Source organism: Egretta garzetta, unplaced genomic scaffold (assembly GCF_000687185.1).
Source record: "Egretta garzetta isolate BGI_Z169 unplaced genomic scaffold, ASM68718v1 scaffold265, whole genome shotgun sequence".
NCBI classification, from domain to species: Eukaryota; Metazoa; Chordata; class Aves; order Pelecaniformes; family Ardeidae; genus Egretta; species Egretta garzetta.
In genome coordinates this window covers 739,476-761,264 of record NW_009259789.1, presented here as the reverse complement: position 1 = coordinate 761,264, position 21,789 = coordinate 739,476, and the positions used below count along the sequence as shown (strand labels likewise).

The 21,789-nt window shown below is 39.3% G+C and overlaps 1 protein-coding gene across 1 annotated transcript in view; it reads left to right on the top strand.

Annotated features, from left to right (window-relative positions):
* Positions 1-21,789, top strand: part of CUNH20orf194 (chromosome unknown C20orf194 homolog) — an 81,480-nt gene that overhangs the window by 19,079 nt on the left and 40,612 nt on the right. The window contains exons 3-14 of the mRNA XM_035895061.1: positions 2,594-2,602; positions 2,975-2,984; positions 4,272-4,391; positions 5,256-5,380; positions 8,812-8,908; positions 10,214-10,320; positions 12,706-12,783; positions 14,995-15,093; positions 15,672-15,727; positions 16,871-17,006; positions 18,650-18,731; positions 19,962-19,998. Coding sequence (XP_035750954.1) covers positions 2,594-2,602; positions 2,975-2,984; positions 4,272-4,391; positions 5,256-5,380; positions 8,812-8,908; positions 10,214-10,320; positions 12,706-12,783; positions 14,995-15,093; positions 15,672-15,727; positions 16,871-17,006; positions 18,650-18,731; positions 19,962-19,998 — 956 coding nt within the window. The remainder of the gene's footprint in view (positions 1-2,593; positions 2,603-2,974; positions 2,985-4,271; positions 4,392-5,255; positions 5,381-8,811; positions 8,909-10,213; positions 10,321-12,705; positions 12,784-14,994; positions 15,094-15,671; positions 15,728-16,870; positions 17,007-18,649; positions 18,732-19,961; positions 19,999-21,789) is intronic.

The window sequence follows — 21,789 nt, the reverse complement described above, 5'->3', positions numbered from 1 at the left end:
CTTTGCCAGGGAGAAAAGACATCACAACTGTCAGGAAGAAGAAATTTGGAGGTTGATGTGTCAGACATCTTTCAAAACCTGTGATGTCTCAGCTGGAGAGTGTTGATGTTAAAGCTGCTACGAAAGCAGTATATCAAACTGCTTAAATTATACTCTAAACTGTTTTAACAGTGGGGTTTCTCGCATCTTACCTTTCAACAGAGAATTTCAGCTCACGGTTAAGTTGATATGATTTCTGAGGATGTGTATTTAGTTTCAGTAGGTTATATCTATAAATCTGATTGTAGTTGTAGCTCTTCTGATCATAGATCAAACTGGTTTGCAGTTCAGCGCAGCGAAGTTAAATTTTTACAGACTTTGTAATTCACTACTTATCCTTCCTGCGGAGGATAGGAATACTTCAGAGCTTGTGCCAGTAAATCTTTATTTTACCTTGTTTTTTTTATATCCATCCTACAGAGAGCTCTTGCTCTTAGGATGTGGGAGCCTCACCAGTGTTTAGCACGTGGGTCTGCTTGTTCATCCCATTCCCTTTCCTGGTAGTGACTATTTTAATGATTATTGTGCTACTTCTTGTAGATGGCAGCTCTGCAACTGCATGTTGGTCTTCAGCAGCTGCCTAAAGGTGAAGGGGATCTGTCCATTCTCTCCAGCCTCACCTTCCTGCTACCTCCCTGGTGTCCCTAGAGCTCTCATGGCTGTTCAGCGTGTTATGGAATTATTCTTTGTTTTGATACTCAAGGGTGTGTCAGAAATGCATGGCCAGTACAAAGAAAACAGGACTTTTTTTTACCTGTAGGCTATGTTTATGTCAGCCTAACAACCGTGGAATCGCAGATAGGAGAGAGCTGCATACTTTTTGCAGCCCAAAAGAGGAGCCTCAGCCTGCCCCTACACTGCTCCTTTTCCCTTTCCTCTCTTTCCTCCCTGCATGCATTTTGCATCAGTGCTGCTGGTTCTTGCACCCAGATCATCCTTATGAGCAGACAGATTTTTTTTTTTTTCTCCCCCTCCGCCCTGTAGTTGGCCAGACTAGTTTTCTGCCAATTTAGCAAAGTAAATCAGCTCACTGAGAGGTCAGATGAGCACTGACTGCAGGAGAAGGAGCAGGAAGGGCTCCTCCGGGCAGCAGTGAGCTGTTAGACTGAGTCATTGGCTAACTACACCCTTGTGGTGAGTTGGGAACAGGCTGGGAGTTCCTAAACTCCCAGCTCAGCTGGAGACAGGCGTGGGGGCTTCCTAATTAATAGCTTTCCCCATTGTTCTGCTGAGGACTCCTGATACGCTTTCTGGAGGTATCTTATCTTTGTCCTTGTTTCATTTCCTGTTTATTTTCCGCTAACTGTATCGGTTCATTTAACTCCATATGTTTCTGTAGAATAGTATGAAAGCTCCTGCCTGTACTGGATACTAAAAACAAAAGGAAAACCCCTAAACCCCAATTATTCTGAAGAGTTAATTCTTTTATGGTAAGCTAATTTCTTCCCTGCTAGGTTGTCAGTGCTCTGCAAGCAATAAATTCACCCATGTCCTCTATTATAAGAGTTAAGCTTATCAGCTGCCCCCCCATCATCTTTTTGTCTTCTCTTCCCCTCCTTCTGTCATTCACTGAAAAAGCAGGGGTTTGGTGTTTAGCTTTGAAGATCATCTCTGCTTCAGGCCTGAAGAGCTGGTGCACCCAAATAAAACCTCAAGCTCTTCAAGTGATGGTGACATCTTAACTTTTTTTTTTTTTTTTAAAATTAGGACAGTTTCTCATTATTCTTCTGATCTTCTGGACTTTATAATAATCTGTTCCTTTTTCTGCTTCACTATGCCTATCCCTGAGCGTACCACCTTGGCTGTTCAGGCTTTGGAAACCCCAGCAATGAGCCTGATTGATAGGACCCAGCACTTGGCCTTGTTGAGCCTCATACAGTTGGCCTCGGCCCATGGATCCAGCCTGTCCAGGTCCCTCTGCAGAGCCTCCCTACCCTCCAGCAGATCAACACTTTGGCCCAACTTGGTGTCATCTGCAAACTGGCTGAGGGTGCACTCAATCCCCTTGCCCAGGTCATTGATAAAGATGTTAAACAGAACTGGCCTCGACACTGAGCCCTGGGGAACACCACTCGTGCCCGGCTGCCAACTGGATTGAACTCCATTCACCACAACTCTCTGGGCTCTGCCATCCAGCCAGTTTTTTACCCAGCGAAGAGTGTGCCTGTGTAAGCCATGAGCCACCAGCTTCTCCAGGAGAATGCTGTGGGAGACAGTGTCAAAGGCTTTGCTAAAGTCCAGGTAGGGAACACCCACAGCCTTTCCCTCATCCACTAGGCGGGTCACCTGGTCATAGGAGGAGATCTGTTCCCTAGAACAATGGGATGGTTGCTTCCTTGGAAGAACAGAATCTCCACACTTGATTGTGACTGAATTCCCACCGATAGACGGGGGCTTTGGCGCCAATATTAGTGTGTCGAGTCCCACTGAACTCTAGATTGCGTTAGTATGCCTGCTTTCATGGGCCTGGAAATGTAAATAAAATAAAGACAGCGTGTTCTTCCTCTCCTCCCTCTTTTGCCTGCTCTCTCTCTCTCTGAGTTCCTAGATCCAGGGCAATCTGGTTATGCAGAAAATTATTGGCACAGCAAAGACAGAACATTGCAGCAGGGGGGGAAATGAATGACTGGGCCTGAGCATTCTTGAGCTGAGTCTTACCGATGCCATGACCTGAGTTACAGATTGACTGCTAAAGCTCTTGATACTCCCTTTGTCAAGGCATGCCTCTGAACACACAGAACTGTGACTTGTTTAAAAAGAGCGTGCTCCAAGGATGTATGCATATGCATGGGAGATCAGTGCTAGAAGCTAGATAGCAGAGGAATGAGGATTCAAAGGTTGTGGCTGGAAAGATTTTTGAGGGCTTAGAAAACTGGGGCTGGTGTGACGCAGCTTCCCCCTTTCCCAGCACGTTTTGAGGAATGTGGTGCTACAGTGTGTTATGGGTGCTGATAACCATGAAGCCACGAATGGGGAACAGTAATAGCAGAGGTTCATAGCTTCAGCACAATTTGAAGTGATTTTTTTTTTCTCTTTTTGTAGGCTTAAACCAAATATCTGATACCTTGGAATATAGGTGAGGTATCCAAAGGCCAGTTACTACACAAAGAAGGGAGTTTATTAAGATGTGGCATTTCAGTAGCTGGATGCAGACATGGCATCTGGTTAGCACTTTAAAGATGAAGCATATCATAAAAAAAGGAACATCATAGGAGAACCTAGGGTTTGTTCCAATTTCTGGTAAGCTCAGGTGACTCTTGAGTAGTTTGGTTGCCAACACATGTCCCGAAACCCAGACATCCAGCCTGTGTTATTTCATGATCAGTGTACTGATCTCTCCTTTGGACAGGGGTAACAAATCTGGAGTTGTTGGCCACCATCCGACTGTATACTAATATAACTTGGTAGGAAAACTTGACGTTAGTATTTATGAGAAATTTTGTAGCGGTCAAGACTGGTGACGTCTGTCAAGTGTGGATGTCAAGGATGCATAGTTTTACTTGTGGAGAAAACTTGATTCATGACAGTAGAATTAGGAATTATGACTGTGACTGTCTTCCAGAGAGGTGAAAATACTTCCTAAATCTGTGGCCTGTTTCCTTTCTTCCTGTATTTATCTTCTATCTCTTCATGTACCACATCTTCCAATTGTTTTAATTTTATTTTCCCAAGGACCAGAAAAGGCTTTCCTTGGAAGCTGTTCGTATACCTTATGTTTTGTCAGAATATCTTTTCATGATTTGTTAGGAGTCCGCACTGGCTTTCTGGTGACTCAGGGATTGCACTATAATACTGATAAGATAATGTTTAATCATGTATTCTAAAGCAGGAGATTTAGGTCACAGGATTAGTTTGTTAGGAAGCTTCAATCCAGAACATATTAATTAGAATGCATACTGCATACAGACAGATGTTTAAGTTTGAATTACTAGATAAAATTGAACTTTTGTTGATGCGGAGCACTGCAGAAAACTAGACTTAATTTTTTTTAAGCAGTGCCTGTGGATTTAGGTCAAGAGTGGAATGCCAGAATGTGGCAATGAACTCGCAAAAGCTCCTTTTTCCCTACCCTGTTTTCCCAGTATGTTCAACGGGCATAAGTGCCCACCAGCTATGTGAGGAGTTGAGTTAATGCTCCTCTTTTAAAGTTGTCTTATTGGGGAAGAAAACAAACTTTTCAGGTGTACAATGTTAGGACACATAACGCTTCACATGTGGTTTTGCTTTTGCAGGAATAGACAGTCGATACAATGAAGGTTGCAGGGAACTGGCAAACTATCTGCTTTTTGGCTTGTATAACCAGAATAACAACGACTTTGAAAGAACTGGGTTTCCTGAAGAAGTTCTTGATGGTGAGTTTTTACCTGTTCTTCAGGCTTTCTGGAGGGAGGGTGAGCAGGAGAAGGGGCACACCTCAAAAAACCCCTAAACCCCTGAAGTGAGTAAATCTCTAATTGTGTATATATACACCTGAAAAACTGTTCTTCAAAATGCTGCTGAAGAACTCTTGTTTTTTAAAGGCATCCCCCCTTCCATACGTTCCCCCAGGTGTTCTGAACATAGGTAAATACAGCCCATTAGGAGGAGGCCTGGTATGTATGTACATGTGTTACCCCTTATTGGGTGATCACACCTCTGGAGTTCTAAAATACTTGAGCTCTTTTTTACTTTAACATACTAACTCACTTTTGTAATATTTGAAAGGTGACCAATCACCATGATCATCGATTATTATTCCCTTATTTGCGTTTCATAGATGATTATTCCCTTATTTGCATGAAACTTTGAATATCTACCCCATAGGCTGCAGCGGTAGTTTTTAGTTGGAGCAACCTTCTGAATATTAATAACCAGGCAAGAGCAGCTATAGTTTACAGTTTTGTAAGTGCTCTGGAAGGATTCATCGCTGACACTCTTGGCTTTTCAAAGGACAGGCTGATGCAAGTTCTGTGCAAGACTTCAGAATAAACCCACAATTGTTCTGAACAGTAAGAAGTACTATTGTACTTGAAGCTATATATGGCTGCCAACTGTTCCTTTTTTAAAGAAGTGGGGAATGGTTGTGTGTTCAAATAGTTGAACAATTTTCTTTTAATGAGGTACATCACAGGAAAAGGGGTTTCTGTTCTGTTTCTGTGCAGGGGTTTTTGTGCCCATATAATTCTTCTGTGTATGGAGTCTTGATGCTGGAATAATATTTGTTCTGCTTGTTGCAGATATAATCATATTAGTAAAACCTGACAGTGTCCATCTGTACTGCAACCCTGTGAATTATAATCATCTTTTGCCATATGTGGCATACTGGAGGAACTTGCATTTTCACTGTCTAACTGAAAATGAGGTAAGTGGAAAATGAATGCAGATGAGAATTGCTAATGAACTTGCTAATGAACTGATATTCAAAGTGGAACTTTTTTTTTTAACATTCCTTCCAGAAGTCTTTTCTTTTTCATACTCAGCAGGGGAGTGATCTGCGTGTATATATGTGGGTATTAATCATTTTGCTAATGTGTGCAAGAAGAAGAATATGTTTTTAATACTTGGTATTTGTTGGAGCATGAAGACGAATTGCTCCCCTCTGCCACTGATTACTATTGTTTTGACATGAGTCAATGATCTTTTAATGAGGAAAAACATGTCAGTTGTGAGAAATGCAGAATCTGAATCAAGTACCACAGTCAATGCCGACATTTCCAAGCAGAGTTTTATGCGTTGTTTGCCAATAGCTTTAGAATATTAGAAAAGAATGGCTTAGTAAGCCATTAAAAAATCAAGAAACTTTGTTATGTATTCTCATTTTAACTTTCAACTCTTCCTTTCAAGAGCTATTAGCCTCACTTTCATTGGACTGTGAGTGATGTGAGTTTCACCTTTCAAAAGCCAAGGTATTCTTAGAAAAGCTATGTTTATCATAGTGAAGTACTGTTAGAGGAGTAAAAAATGAAAATATTTTTTGTCTAAGTGTAGAATAAGAACCCTTTTATTCCAGTTGAGACTGGAAATGCTTCTTCCTAAATGCCATCATGGGAAGCTTCCCGCCCTGCTCAGTTCTGTGTAGTTCCTTTTCTAAATTAGAATTATACGGAAATCTGAAGGGAGTGGGTTAGGAGCCTGCAATGTCAATGGGCGAAGCTGGTGGAAGAATGAATGGGGAAATCAGGGAGAGCAACCATTTGTTCCCTTGAGTTTCCAGCTTGAAAGTGGTGGAGTTTATGATTGATTGTGTTTTTTATGTGGCTGTTTGATAGTTTAGATCACAGAATTATGACATAATTCAGGTGAGAAGGGACCTCTGGAGATCATCTTGTCCAACCTCCTGCTTAAGGGCATGGTTAGAGATGAGTTCAGATCAGGTCACTCGAGGTTTTTATTGCAGTTGGGAGTTGAAAGCATCCAAGAATGATGACTGCAGAACTTCTCTTGGTTATCTTCTCCATTACCTGACTGTCCTAACAGTGAGAAAGTGTTTCCTTTTATCCAATCTGAACTTCTCCTGTTTTAAATCATGCCCTTTGTCATGCATCCTGCAACTGCAGACCACTGCAAAGAGTCCGGGTTCACCATCTCAATAACATTTTTGTGGGTGTTGGAAGGCAGCTATGAGGTCCAGCCATTGCCCCCTCCAGGCTGAACTCTAGGCCCACTCTAGTGGTATTTAAAAAAAGTATTTAAAAGCTGGGCAGATGAGGTGCTCAGGGATATGGTTTAGTGGTGGGATGGCAGGGTTAGGGGAATGGTTGGACTTAATGATCTTAAAGGGCTTTTCCAACCTCAACGATTCTATGATTCTATGAACAAGCCTGGGTCTCTCTTTGTAGGACAAGTGCTCCAACCCAGCGATCCTTGTGGGGGCCCTCCACTGAACTTGCTCTGGTTTGTCAATGTCTCTCTTGTATGTGGGTCCCAAAACTGGATGCAGTGTTCTAGATACAGTGCCATGAATGCTGCACAGAGGGGTATAATTACTTCTTACTAAGACGTAAACAGCTGAGCTACAGGTTAAAGCATGCCATAGCAAAATCTAAAGCCTGGCTTCATAAGGTTTTTCTGTTGCCAAAATCCCTACTGAAAGAGCAAATCTTGAAGCATAACTGATGGTGGTAAAATGCACGCATTTTGGAGTCAAGACTGGAGCAGTTCTTAACAGACCACTTAGCACAACTGCAATCTCAGCTATTGAATTTTAAGCTGCATCTGCTTATGGGCTTTTATATGATTTATTGTGGTAAGTAGTAACCTTAATCACACAGTACTGGCTTGAAATAATGGTGTAACTAGAAAGGTAAACCAATTGCCTTGCTATTTGTGGAAATGAATGGAAAAGTTTGATTGCTAAAGTTGAAAATAGCAGGTTTACTCCGTTGCTGTTTCATGTGAATGAGCTGAGCAATGCACTTCCAGTCGCATTTCTAATCTATAAGAACTGCCAGTTTCCTAGATTACTTCTGAAAGAGAAACCAAAAAACGTTGCTGTGTCATTAAGTGCATCCTGTTTACAGGACCATTGCCTGTAGGGCTTTTAAGCATTTTGTTTTCAGTGGTAAAAGCAACTTTTGCTTGCTTTTATAAAAATGAAACCTAAAAAGCTCAAGAGTTTTAGAAATAAAGAAAGCAATGCCGTGCCTGGCTCTGTGCAGCTCTTGATGAATCTGGCAAAACCTACAGCCTCTCCTTCCTTTCTTCCCTCCTACTTGCTTTTAACTAGACCGTAGGAATTTAAATGGATATCTGAGTTATTGGAAGAGAAAACATATTATTAAAGAATGGCCATTTTCAAATGGCCAAATAAGATAAAGTACTGAAATTTGACACATACTGTATAAGCTTTCTGGGTGTCACGACTGTTCTGTTTATGGAATGGGCTGTATTATACCTGCAATAGCAGATAGTACCCTGCCAAAAACCAAGTTCTTATTCTAATGGCTTTTTAAGTCTTGAGAAGCTGGCAGTTGTTTGGGGCTTGGCTTTGAACTGACGCTTTGATCTGGCTTCCTGGGATTGAAGAAAGAAGACTTCATGGAGGAACTTGGGCTGCATCTTAAATTCAGGCTCGCCTTAAAAGAACTTGTTCTTAAAATAAATTTGTTGTGTGTATCCTGAAGCTCACAAGAGCTGTATACAAAAAGTTCATAATCATGTCATTTACCTTGATATTATGTTCAGAGCACTGTACATTTAAAAAAACAAAACAGTGTGAAACAGCAAGATAGTATTGCATGGTGGTATCTCCTCTTCATTCCTCCTCCTTTTCCTATATATATACATCTCCCTCAGACAGCAGTTGGTTCTCATGGCTTGTTCTGTGACCTGAGGCATATCAGTTGGCTTTCCCAGTTCTTGTTAAGCTGGTAATTTTTTTTTTTTTTTCCTCCCTTCAGTAGTAAGTTTTTTGTGGCAGGTCAGTTAATACTCACAAAATACCTTTTATTGTTTCAAAATTGTCCAGAATCTAGTAGATGATGTTGAAAGGCTTCACTGAAGGCTGAAAATAAAGTATATATTTATACCTTTGTATAAAAACCTTCCTCTGAAGTTTGATTTTTTTAAAGAACAATTTCCATTGGCTTGAATACATCCCTGCCGCGATGGAGTTTTGAAAATATAGAGATTAAAGAGGTTCTTTAGCTTCTGGAACCTGTAGATAATATTTTAGTGGATTACATGAAATTTGCTATGGAATTAAACCAGTACAATACATACTCTCTCTAGTGCAAAACTAACAGTCAAATTAGGAATGCCTAATCAAATTTTATTTTAAATTACTTCTTTCAGTATGAAGATGAAGAAGCTGCAGAGGAATTCAAAATTTCCAGCTTTGTAGACATGGTTCGAGATTGCAGTCGCATTGGTATTCCATACAGCTGCCAAGGTAGGTTAGCTCGCTTTATGCTTACAGTGTAAGTGGTTTTTGCAGCATGCAAGTCATGCAGTTCAGGGATTGAAGTTTCCTTGCCTTTGGTAAGAAATAAGGATTAATAGGTCAATAGTTTCCTTTTAGCCTCTTTTTACTTGAGAGTTGTGTTTCTTTCTGAAAAATGTAAGCCCTTAGACTTCACCTGAAGAGTGAATGCTCACAGCGTGAGGCAAAGAAATAATTTGCATTCAGAGAAGTGTGTTCTGCTGCTACAGAAATTCTCTGTTGAGATGGGAGCTCCAGACAAATACTTCTTTATGTAAGGAAAGAATAAACATTTCGTTATGCAAGTTTCCTTTTTTTAGCACTGAAAAAACTGGACTGCATGGCTTCCTGTTATGATCTGCAGCCAGCCTTGCAGCCTGAACAGTGTCATCTGACATTGGTCAGTGAAGTCTGCTTAGCAGGGTCCCCAGCAGTGAATAATGCAAAAGCAACACGGTGCATGTGCTTCACTGTGCAGCATGAACCTATGGGGTTTTTGGTCCGTAGAAAATTGTGTTCTGTTTTTGAACTAAAAAAAAAAAAAAAAAAAAAAAAACAAAACAAGTAAGAAAATTGCGTTCTGTTTTTGAACCGTCTAAGTTCAAACCAAGCTAATTCAGTTTGATGGTTTGGGGGTTTTTTTTTTGGTGGTTTTTTTTGTTGGGTTTTTTTTTGTTGTTTTTTTTTTTATTCCTAATTCTTTATTGCTTCTCTTGAGGAAAGGATGACACGTTCTGACTGTCTGAAAAATCGTTAATGGGTCAGAGTATGAGGGAGGATGGCAGTTCTGTGTTAGGATGTATCTAAAGAAGGTGTGTAGCGTAAGGATGATAATCACACTTGACTTCAGATGGCTTGCAGCTTCACCGATGAATACCAGGCTGTATGGTTTTCCTCTCCCCCGACTTAAAATTCTGATTAACAGGGGGATGACATTGACAGTATTTGACTTAAGGCCAAATATTTAAACAAGTTGGACTAAGCAAAGCTCCCTGTTCAGTATTTTGAATTTTAATGGGCACAGTTTTGCTAATGGTCTTGGAATGAAATTTGCAAGGAGATATAATATCTTTTACTACAGTGACAGCTGGAAAAGAGGGACATAGTTTCTAAAAGCTACAGTCTTCACAAAAGACATTTTTCAGTTACCAATTTTAAGTTGTACAAATACAGGATAATTGAGATCCTTTATTAGAATCTCAGAACAACTCTAAGAACTCACAGGAACTGCCAGTATTTGTGAGAAAATGTCTCTGTGAAATACTTCTTTTGCAGGTCACCTACAGATATTTGATATGTTCATTGTTGAAAAGTGGCCAATAGTGCAGGCTTTTGCCCTGGAAGGAATTGGGGGTGATGGCTTCTTCACAATGAAATATGAAGTAAGTAGTTACAGTCTTCATTTTCTTTCATTTCCATTCTGAAGCAGAAGTTGAATCATGGAATAATTCCAGTTGGAAAGTACCTTTTGAGATCAGCTAGGCCTGACTCACTGCTCAAAGGAGGCCAGCTTCTAAGCGGGGTGAAGTTTTTCAGGATCTTATGAAGCTGAGTTTTGAATGTGTTGGGATGGAGATGCCACAGACCTGCTGAGAGACTGTGACGAGCTACACAGCATTCTGTCCTGGATAAACCACGATTGTTTGGTGTCTCCCCCCAGCCTCCCTGTTGTGATTTAGAATTTTTTTCCTTCTCTTCTAGAGCCTCCTTTACCAATAGCAGACAACGCTTTTTTTTTAACTCTGCTAGATGGGTATAGATCTTCAAAAGCAGTGCAAGAGAAGCTGATTGGTGACAAATACCTTGAAAGGAACTGAGAAAATCAGAAGGGACTGTAATTCTTGTGTCAGAAGTTTTGACACAGACACACATCTTGTCTCATCAACATATATTCTTGGGTCATCGTTGCCTGCTGAATAAGGCAACAGTCAAGATTTTTGATGATGCTCTTAGTTTTAACAGTGATTTGCTGTTCTGCTCTGAGCAACTTGTGCCATTTGATTTGCCTATTTATTAAATATACTCTTAACAGCATCTTCAGAGGACAGCTTTGTATTTATGTACTTGTTTGGAGCTTCTTTTATTTAATTTTCTTGGACTTCTGCCACAGAAATGCAGATGTCCTATTTTCCTTGTCAATCCTCCATTTTTACATCCAGAATATTCTTTGACTTCTGACAACTGGAAAAAACCCAAGGAATTAATAGTACCGTTGTTAAGTCTCATCACATGTAGCACTGTACTCGCCTGCTCAAAAATCTAGCATGCGAGTTCAAGTGTGCCTTTGAGCGCTGTACTCTTTCCACTGAGATCTTTCTTCATGCTTTTTTTTTTTTTTCAGTCCATTAATAGTACTGTAATCATCTTGTGCGAACCTGCCAAAATCATTACATACAAAGTGCAAATAGATGAGCACCCTTGTGGAGGTCTGCCCAAGTATCAGGAGCCCTTCCTGATGTCTGAGATCAGTCAATGAATAGTTATGACACTGAATTCAGGAGTTGTTTGGATCTTTGATTACCCTTACTAATTCATTTCATGAATCCGTAGAGGCTTTGAGAAAATGTGTAGACGCAGACTTTGCAAAGACAGAGCCTCTCCTGTTTCAGCGTGGGAGTTCGTACTGACTTCACGGCACTCTTGCAGACTTAACAAGGAGCAATGCAAATTCCCAGTGTCTGTGTTAAGAGTAAGCATGTCAGCTCTGGCGCCAGCTTGAGTTCTTGCTTTCTTCCTCCTTAAAGTCATAAGGGGATTTCAAGTGGGAAGTGGCATTCTTAACATTTTACGTAACTGTTTATGCGTGGTTATCTGTTAGGCAGCTGCTATATGTCACAGATGGGGAGGAAAAAACAATCTATGGGAGGAAATACATTTGGGAGCACTGTAAATGACCTATACCTCTGTTCTATACTTCTTCTGATCTATGCTACTTCTGCTGTTATTCAGAGAGGGTGTTCTCAGTGCATTTTTAGCTCCTCAGACTTTCCCTCTGCTGTGCATTCTATATTGTTAAATTTGAAGATAATCTAATGATATCTTGTTAATATTTTTTCAGCGTCTTAAGGGCAGTTGCTCTGTTACTCTTACAGAAATCAGAGTTGTTCAAGGTGCTGTGATCCAGGGAATTTACTGTACCGATAGGTTTATGGAAGTGATGTCTGGGAAATTATTATTGCTGTATCTGATAATATGAGTAACTGAAATAACTGGAAAGCAGTGGCTTAAGAAAATTCCAGTCAGTGTTGAGTTTCTAATTGTGGGTGGTTGGGAACCCTGTAAATGCAGAAATTATTCAGCTACAAGTGTCCCTTAAGAATATATTTTTGAATAGTGTTGTCATGTGCATAATCTTACTACTTGGAAGAAGGTATTGCTAATTGCCCAGTTAAATGAGCTTGGAATCTGCTTCTTGTCTGTCTTGTCTCAGAAAGCTGATCTTTCCCTTTTGGCTGCACACGCTGATACTATTCTTTGCTATTAACTCAGTTTTGAAAAACTTTGTGAAATGGTTTGTCTGAAAGATGCAAGCAAAACTTTGCATGTACTTTAGACCCCTACTGAAGGAGTTGAGTCTCAGAAGCATCCAGAACACTTACATCTGGTCAATTCTTTTGTAACCAGTAGCGAAAAAACATCGCTGAATTCAGAGTTAAGGAGGACAGAGTGGGCAGCATGCTGCGAGTCTGTTTCAGTGCATCTTAAACCTGAATCTGTGGCATTCTTCGTGGCATTTTTCACAGGAGTGTGTTTAAAATATTTTTCAGCTAATGGATGTCAGTGTTGATTTGTGGAAGACGTACAGCAAAATGGATCCTGTTTCCTTGGAGGACTTGCTCTTTGAGGTAATGTGGGTAAAGTATTCTGAATCAACTTCTAGTCTGTTAGTGTAGCTGCAGAGCAATATTGTGATTTTTGTTTCTTTGTAATAGTTCTTATGTACTTAATCTACTGGCTCTACATACTGTTGTCTCTTTCCTCTCTTCAAATCTACCGAAAGTCTGCAAAACTTTACAGTAGCTTGCCTTGAATTCCTTGAATTTCTTAATTTGCCTGAAATTCTCCTAAAAGTTTCTGTAAATGGTGTGACTGTTCTTCAGGTCATAGGACTGGGTACAAAGTACAGAAAGCTGGTATGTCGGTGTGCGTTAATCCTCCTTTTGCAGCAAGGAGGTGGGGGGAAATCCATTTTAACATACAGCCATTCTTCCAGGAAAAAACACTTTCACGAGTGCTTTGTAACTGCGTTAAGTGGGTAACAGTGACACACAGTGGCTGCCCTGATGCTTTGTGAAATAAAAACACAGTGTAAAGTGATTCCTCATTTTAATGTCATGGTCTGATCTCAGTGCTAGAGAAGAAAGCAATGTATGACTATTAGTATATACTATTTTGTTGTGAATTTTTTCATCAATTTCTAGCTTAGCAGCAAAGTAGGCTTTTAATATGTAGCAAGTTCAGCAGTAAGTATCCTTTATTAATAAAATAGTGGTACTTCATGCCAATTTGGTTGTTTAATCAACTGCTGTAATGAAAATTAAAATGTCATACAGCTCACAGGGCTGTCAGTCTAAATAGTCACTCTGTAATACTTCACTTCCACCTTCCTGTGGAAGGGAGATAAATGTTTGGGACTCTTCTTGTACCTGCTAAGTCTACCCCGAAACAGACTTATTTATCCTATATTGAAGTTTTGAGCCTGAATGTTGTTGTTAAATTGACTTCAGATTTTCTGGGAAAAAATGGGGTTTTCATACAACTCTGGTTTCATAGAAATTGGTGATTTTAAAAATGATTAATTTTCTCCATGAGGATGAAGCTAGGTGCACTTAAAGAGCATTTGAAGCTGGTATGTGCTCATACTTTTTTTTTTTTTTAACACAGCTTTGATTTCAAGAAGTTCTGATTTTAACTCTAATTGGAATTTAAAAGAATATTCTGTAAAATATTGGCAAGGCCCAAATAAGCTGACAAAAGCACTTTTTAGTTCTTGGTTTCTGTGAAAAGCTTATTTGAGACTGGAATATTCTCCAATGATAGTTTCTCCCCTTAAATGTAAACCTTCATGTTAAACCTCTAATACAAACTTTATTAGTATTTTGGACGGCTTGTAAGGTTTCATCAACATTCACTCTCTAAATTTCATTCGTTACTGCATTAATGAAGTGGCTGAAGTCAAATACTGTACAATACTCATCCAACTGCTAAAATCATAGTTCTAGTTTTTGCCTGTTATATGTCTGAAAAACTGTACTTTCTAAAATGAGGATGTCTCTTATCTTCCAAGTTAGTATGCGACAAGTGACTGAAAGTAATCTTGAGAGCATTTTAAAATTGCCCAGTTCTGTAAGGTTCCTGCTTTGTCATATGACATACTTTTTATTGATTCTCTGATTTTTTTCATTAATTTGAATGCAACGCTTACCTGTCGTCACGTTCCTTTTTTATTCTGCTTTGGTGAGGTGTTCCTGACATTTCCTTTTCCACTTAACAATTTTTTTTACAAATGCAGATAAAGAAATGACTGTCTATTACTTGCATATCGTGAGCTTCCCACATTCCCCACCCTGCTCCTCATTTTCTGACCATAAGCTTACTTAACGGCAGATACAAATTACTGCAGAACCATATGCTCATTTAAAAATCGAAAATTAGATCTGTTGAAGTGTTCATTTTGGAAGTCTTATGTGAATCATGAGGTCTGAGTTATGAGTGATCTCAAACCAGCGTACTTCCTTACATTAAAAGCAGATACTGCAGGGCTCTGGTCCTTTTCCCTCCCCTGCCTCTTCTCTTTAAAAAAAAAAAACCACCCCAAAACCCCCAAACAAACAACGCCACTTCCCCAAAAAAGAGCCCCTGAACCCCAGCAGAAAGTCCTTATCTTTTCAAAGACATTTATTTTCTTGTACTTACTGTGTCACTGGGCAGCCTGCAATAGTGTACTGCATCGTGAAACGTAATCTGTGTTGTTCTAAAGTAATAGGGAGTCATTCGGTACAACCTGTGACTTCCTTTCTCCAGTTGCCTTACTAAGTCGAATATTTTTCTTCCAGGATTTAATGATTTTTGAACACCAATGGACCAACTTTTTTGCTAATTTTGATACTGAAATTCCCTTCATCCTGGAACTATCAGAATCTCAGGCGGGGGAGGTATGCCTGCTTCTGTAATTCTTTGAACTGCTAGGGTCATCCTTGCAGAAGTAATAAGTATTCAGCATTGGTTTGGCTTTTTTTGTTTTTCTTCTCCATGTTTGAGGAGTAGAAACATGTTTTTAAGTTCACCACCCACCTTACCTATTCATGGTATGATAGCTTAGGACTGCCTGGTGTAATTCAGTTGAGTGTTTGTTCATTGATAATTGAACTTAGTTGATTTACGTTTGCGCACAGATCTCTGCTTGTAGGTAGATTGACTTTCGTTTTCGTGGAAGCTCTGGTATGTGCACTTCCTAGCAAGTTGAGGTTGCACGTGTCAAATCTCAAACACAACTGGTGGTATCATACGGCATGGGTGAAAATAGCCCAGTGCTTTTTGGTAGTGGCTGTTGCTTTAAGCATACGTGAGATTTCATGGTGTTTGTATTTGTTTATGGAGGTTGGAAGTAGTTTTTGAGGGTTCAGGGGTTTTTCTCTGAGAAGGAGAATTCAGGTTTGTTCTTAATGATATGATATATCACACTTCCTGTTCATTTACTCGTTAATCAGTTGGTTTTTTTAATTCTTCACAGCCTTTCAGAAGTTATTTCAGTCACGGAATGATCTCAAGCCATATAACAGATAACAGGTATTATTCATTATTCCCTGCAAAATTGTGGTGTCGCTAGTACCTCAATACGTTATTTATATCTCTGATGCCATAATGCTTATCATTCCTTTTGGGACCATCTCAGCATATCACATCTCATCTTTGCAAATTTAAAAACATGTGCAAAAGCACTTCTGGGAAGGATAAGCTGAATTTTCATGGGATTTAATGCTGTAGTTATTACATATACAATGTCAGTATGTTTGAAATCATCCACCTTGTGCATTCTAATATGATCGATTTCTTCATGGTCAGATACCTAAACAAACTCATGAATTTATTACATGGGACAGCTATGTCTGAAAATGTTGATCCTATTTATACAACACTCAAACCCAATTAAAATATGAAGGTTGAAGAAGTCTGTATACTTTTGTGAGTCACAACGTGCACAAGACCAATGCTTAAAGCATGGCAGTTAAACCCCCAAATTTTAGCCAATATAAGCTGGGCAACACAGGTCAGCTTTATTTTATTTCAGCATGGAATTTTAACTGAGAGAGGAAGGTTGTTAGATGTTGCAAACCCAAGTGTTCTGCTGTTTTGAGCTAAATAAAGGTTGCTTAGCTACTTGAATGTCTCTGCGGATTCTTCTCTATTTGGAATTAAACAGTGGAGTTCATTGTCCTTTATTGTTTTCAGCATCCTATGTTGTTTGCATTTAAATAATGAAAAGAAAAACCTTGACCTCTCCAGTTGAATCTTGGGCCCAAAGCCAGAACTAAAACCAAAATAGTTTTGTTTGATTCCAATATAGTCATTTCAGGGTTTTTCAAGATGGTAAATTATAAACTAGTCAGCTTTTCAAGGCAATTTACTTTAAAAAAAGAGGAAAAAGACCCTTCTAAAGCATTTGGGAAACAGCCTTGAGATATGTTCTTGTATATGAAAGAAATCAGTCGTGTTCATTCAAGTAGGCTTTTTTCTTTGGAAATTGGTCTTTTCAATGGGAAGCTTTCTGCAGCTGTTCTGTTTGTATTTTTTTTTTTTTTTTTTTTTTTGTCCTACTCTTTTAGTGAGAAATTCAATAGTTGGTCCATTAGGCTTGAAAGCTTTGATTTCATTTGTTGTTTGTAAGTTTTCTTCAAGTATTTTGGTGGTGATGCCCTCTTTTCTCCTTAGCCCTAGCCGGCAGCCCTTTGTTCTGTTTGGTAGCCACTCAACTAAGGAAAACTTGAACTCTGGTAACTTTAATTTTCCATCAGAAGGACATCTTGTTCGAAACACTGGCCTCGGTGGAAGCACTGCTAAGCATATGGTAAGGCTTTTAAGTAGTTACCTGATAATTTTGAAGCAGTGTATATTTTCTTTCTCTTTGCATATTTTTCTTTGTGCCCTTAAAATGCTTACCTTCCATCAGTTAAGTACCCAATTCTTCTTAACATATAAAAACATACTTTACCTTAACAATCAGTCAATTTAAGGAACACACATTTCCTTTTTCTTTCTCGTTCCAAGTCAAGCTATACTGGGTGTTTAATCGGGGACTGCTGAACGAGTTAAAATATTTTTTTTTTCCCCTGTGAAAAGACAACTTGTAAACACTTGTGGTGCTGTAAGTGTGTGGGGTGGGAGAGAGGGAAATGCTGTTTGCGAGGACGCTTGTCCTAGCCACAAAGTGAAAATCTTCCTGATGGTAGCATATGATGTACTTAAGTCTGACATGCAGATTTTATTTTCATCAGAATGGTTTAGCCATTTCTTAAAAAGGAATGGAAGGACGCTTTTTTTGATAATGACTTTGTGAATAGACACAGGACACTTGTGTGTTTCCAAATTTCAGTGTGCGCTTCAGCAACTGAACAGTTCGTGAAACTCTGAATATCTTTCTGGTGTTCAAAGAATGTTAAGATCAAGTTGTAAGATTAACTTGTTTCCATTTTCAAGTAAAAGCTTAGTTTTAAAACATATGATGAGGTCGATGGCTTGTTGCACCACCGCGCAGGGGACGTAACTGGGGAAGCGACCCCAGGGAATTCAGATCCTCTGGCTGGCTGGGCTGGGTGCATCAAGAAGGTAACTCGCAGCGAAGGAGGAGAGGTAGCGTGCAGATTGCGTTGTGTAGTTCTCCCTGCTGGCCGATTTCCGTGGGCTCTGGGAGTGTCCGTCAGTTGTGCGAGTCCAAAGTCTGTGCTGAGGAGATGCATGTGGTTGAGTACAGGTCATGGTGGAGTGAACGTATGATTGAGGGGATGAGTTTATGATCTTGTCATGACGACATTTCATGCATAGTTGCCTTAGGGATGGATGGACGTGGGTATTCTGGACACATTGCATATGTTGAAAGCCTGAGAAAGTATTGTTTTAGCATCCCGGTGAAATCTCATCTCCATTTGCTGCTCTGTCTAACCCTATTTCTGTAAAAACACTTCAGTTTTGTTTTTTTCTCCCCTTGTTAATATTCCCATTAAGACCATTTGATATCTTCCCAAATGCAAGTACAATTTTATTCTGATGTACTTGCTCCATCTGTTGTCTTCAGATTCTGATGTTGTTCTTAAAAAGGTGGTTTATTTACAGGTACAGGTGATACGGTTTTAATAGGGTGTCATGAAAATAGTAAATAAGACCGAGTGCAAGCATAGTTATGGGAACCTGACACACTTTCCTCTTCATGAAAAGAGCAGTTGACATAGGAAATTGAAAACACATGCTTAACGCTTATGGAAGTCAGAGCTCATCTCCTTCCCAAAGTCTTTCAACCATTCAGGTCAAGTCAAAAGTGAAATATACCTTTGAAAACGTAAGTTACTTTTTTAAAATCCGGTTAAGTCTGTGTTGTACGCTTCCTGTAGTATGTCAGTGGTTAGAAGACTTAAGGGGAGCTTAGCTTGTTTTTAATTATTGCACCAATTTTGTTTTACTAAGGTCTTTTTGTATCTCATTAATACTGACAACTAGGTAGTGCAGTGTGTATCTCCAAAGGGACCTCTGGCTTGTTCAAGGACCTATTTTTTTGGAACCACTCACATTCCTTTCCTGGGTAAGTATATTAAAAATACCAAGCAGTAATTTAAGACAGTTATTCTCTTTGGTTATTTAAAATTTGTAGCAATTAAAAGGTGGCTTTGATTCCTTTATGAGCATCAGGCCATGGAGTGGTCAGTGCTGTGTAGCTCCGTAGCCAGTGCATGAAATCATAGCAGAACACTGTTCTGTTGCACGTCCTACCTTCATGTGCAAGACTCTGCCAGATATTCACAATGAATGATTCAAAGGTGAAGAGATGTATTTGTGTCCACATCAGAATGCGGTGTGAAGGCAGAGCGCGCCTGAGCGTGCAGGCCTTTTACAAGTACTACATAAACATTTAAGGCCAAACAGGCTGATAGAAAAACAGTCCCCAAAAATACAGTAATTGAAAGTGGTAGTTTCATGTGCAAGACTCTGCCAGATATTCACAATGAATGATTCAAAGGTGAAGAGATGTATTTGTGTCCACATCAGAATGCGGTGTGAAGGCAGAGCGCGCCTGAGCGTGCAGGCCTTTTACAAGTACTACATAAACATTTAAGGCCAAACAGGCTGATAGAAAAACAGTCCCCAAAAATACAGTAATTGAAAGTGGTAGTTGTCAAAAAAAAAAAAAAAAAAAAAAAAAAAAAAGCAGGCTTATTTGAAAATTTGAGGTTTTTTTAAAAGGATAGAAAAAATTCTTTTGACTTTTATTGTTTATCCTCTAGTTTGGGTCCAATATAGTGTGTTGTGATAGCTGTCCTCCCTAATAAAAACAAACCAGGTGAAATTTTTAAAACCAATTTCCTTACCCATTTTAAATGGCTGCCTGAGTCCATGGATAAAGTTAGTCTCTTTAGGGTTGCTATATATCTTAAAACCACATCAAGCTCAGAAAGTATCTGAAGAGGAGATGGTTGGAGGCTTGCAAAATGGAAGGAATTAAGGTATATGGTTGCTTTAATTGTACTTTTTCCTGGGCATCCAGGAATGGCCACTTCAGGAGACAGGATACAGCGCAAAAGGGATCTTTGTTCTGACCTGATACAGGTCTTAGTCTTGGCTGTAGTGTGTACTGGCTGCACTGATACAAGTAAATTTCTGCTTTGCTCTGTTTTTAAATCTGCAAACAAACTGCAGTTATATAAAATAGTGGATAAATGTCATGTAGGATACGCAGCAGAAATGTTATGCCCAAGAAGTTCTGTGTAAACGCTTCTGACAGTGCCTAAACCAAACATTTTTGTTTTCAATACAGGAAATGACAATGAAACGCACAAGCAAGCTGAACAAGTGTAAGCTGCAAACTTTTTATTATTCCCTAACTCTTCACTCTTTCTACCTTGTAGGTCAAAACTGCTTTTAGGCAGCAGTGGCTGTTGGCATTTGCAGAGTGACATTTTTATTTAGAATAAGGTGAATGTGGGAGGGTTTCAAAGGCAAACTGCTCATTGGGGGTTTCAGTGAGCAAACTGAATTGTTAGTGTGACATCCCTTCTGCTATATAGCAAAGTATGAAAGGAAATATTAGGGGATTTTTGCTTAAATTTTAATAAAACTTATTTGTCTTAACACTTACTTGAATCATTTTAAAACGTACTTCAATACACCGAGGGGGAAAGTGTAACTGAATGGGAGCATGTTCCACAGATAAAAGTAATTTTTAGACTAGCTTCATTAAGCTAAACAGCATGTAAGATTTAGAATGGTTAGCGGAAATGCCAACAGGGAACCCTCAAACTTGCAAAGAAATTTCACCATGTTAGAGGATAGATAAAAGTTAACTTCTGCATTTTTTTTGTTAGCAAGCTACAAAGTTTCCGCACATTTTGACCGTCACAAAATAAGACTTTGTTTATCCGTGTTGATGTCCACTTCTCTGCATGTTGTAGATAGCTGTCAAGCTTTAAGAACATGGTAGATAATCTGCTTCGGTTCTGCTCTCAATCTTTATACATCGGACCTTTCCTTAGAGATTTTATCCTCCTTGCTAGTTAGGATAATTTTTAGGAGCCGCCTTGCCTCTGCAGCAGAGCAGTTTGCAAGCCTGCATGACGCGTTAGCAAGATATTAAAGATGTGTCAGAGGGAGCTGGTAGTGGTGACCTTTCGTGCTAAGTACTGTTCAATTTTGGCAATTGTCATACAGTTCTCAAAGATGTAAAAGTGAAATTACTAGACTGATCAGCAGATATTTTATTTTTTATAGTAAAGTTAACTTCAACAGGTAATTTTGCTTGCATATATGTTCTGCTCAAACATACACAGTATTTCTTGTCCTACTTCTGAAAGATGTTGAGCTAAATAAAGTTCTAACAGAGATGGCTTAGAGAAGTTCAAAGCAAAGCAGGGGTCAGTTGGTAGAGGCAGTATTTTTAATGAGAATATCTCTTTTCTGGAACCATCCCTGTATTGGATAAAATAACCTAGTGTCAACAACAGCAGGAAAATTAGCTTTTTCTGGCAAACCTGACCTCATGATTTTGGAACTAGTTTGCAGTTGAGCCCTGTAACTGGTTCTTACATTTGTCAATGTTTTCCAATGAAATAAAAAGTGGAAAAATATTTCATAAGCAATATTCAGCCCAAACTTGGCTGTTTCTAGGAAGCAGAACTGCAACCTAGAGTCCAGATTGGCTGGAGTGCAAAAACTGACTGTGTAACTTTAAGTATCTCCAGGGTAAATGTTGTATATTTTTTTTTTTTTTTTAAGAAAATACCATTTTCTGGTTTGCATTATTAGTGTTTAAAGTTTGAAATGGGAAGAAGAGTAAGGTAACTATAGCATATTAGTGTAAAGCACAGCCCACGGTGAGGTGTTTTCTTGCAAATGTGTATGTGAATTTGAGTGAAAATAGGAATGGCTCCAGAGTTAGGAAGAATTATATGCATTTCCTGTAACGAGAGTGTGCTGCAAACCTAAGTTAAATGTGTGTGTTAGTATATGAATTTACACAGAAATCTCAAAAGTAGTAAGAAAGTTCGATTTTTAAAATCTTACTGCTATTGGGGATGAAGTTCAAAGACAAGCACTGGTGCGTTTTGAGGTTCCTCCATGTTGGGCCACGTTTGGGAGCTTTGGATGCT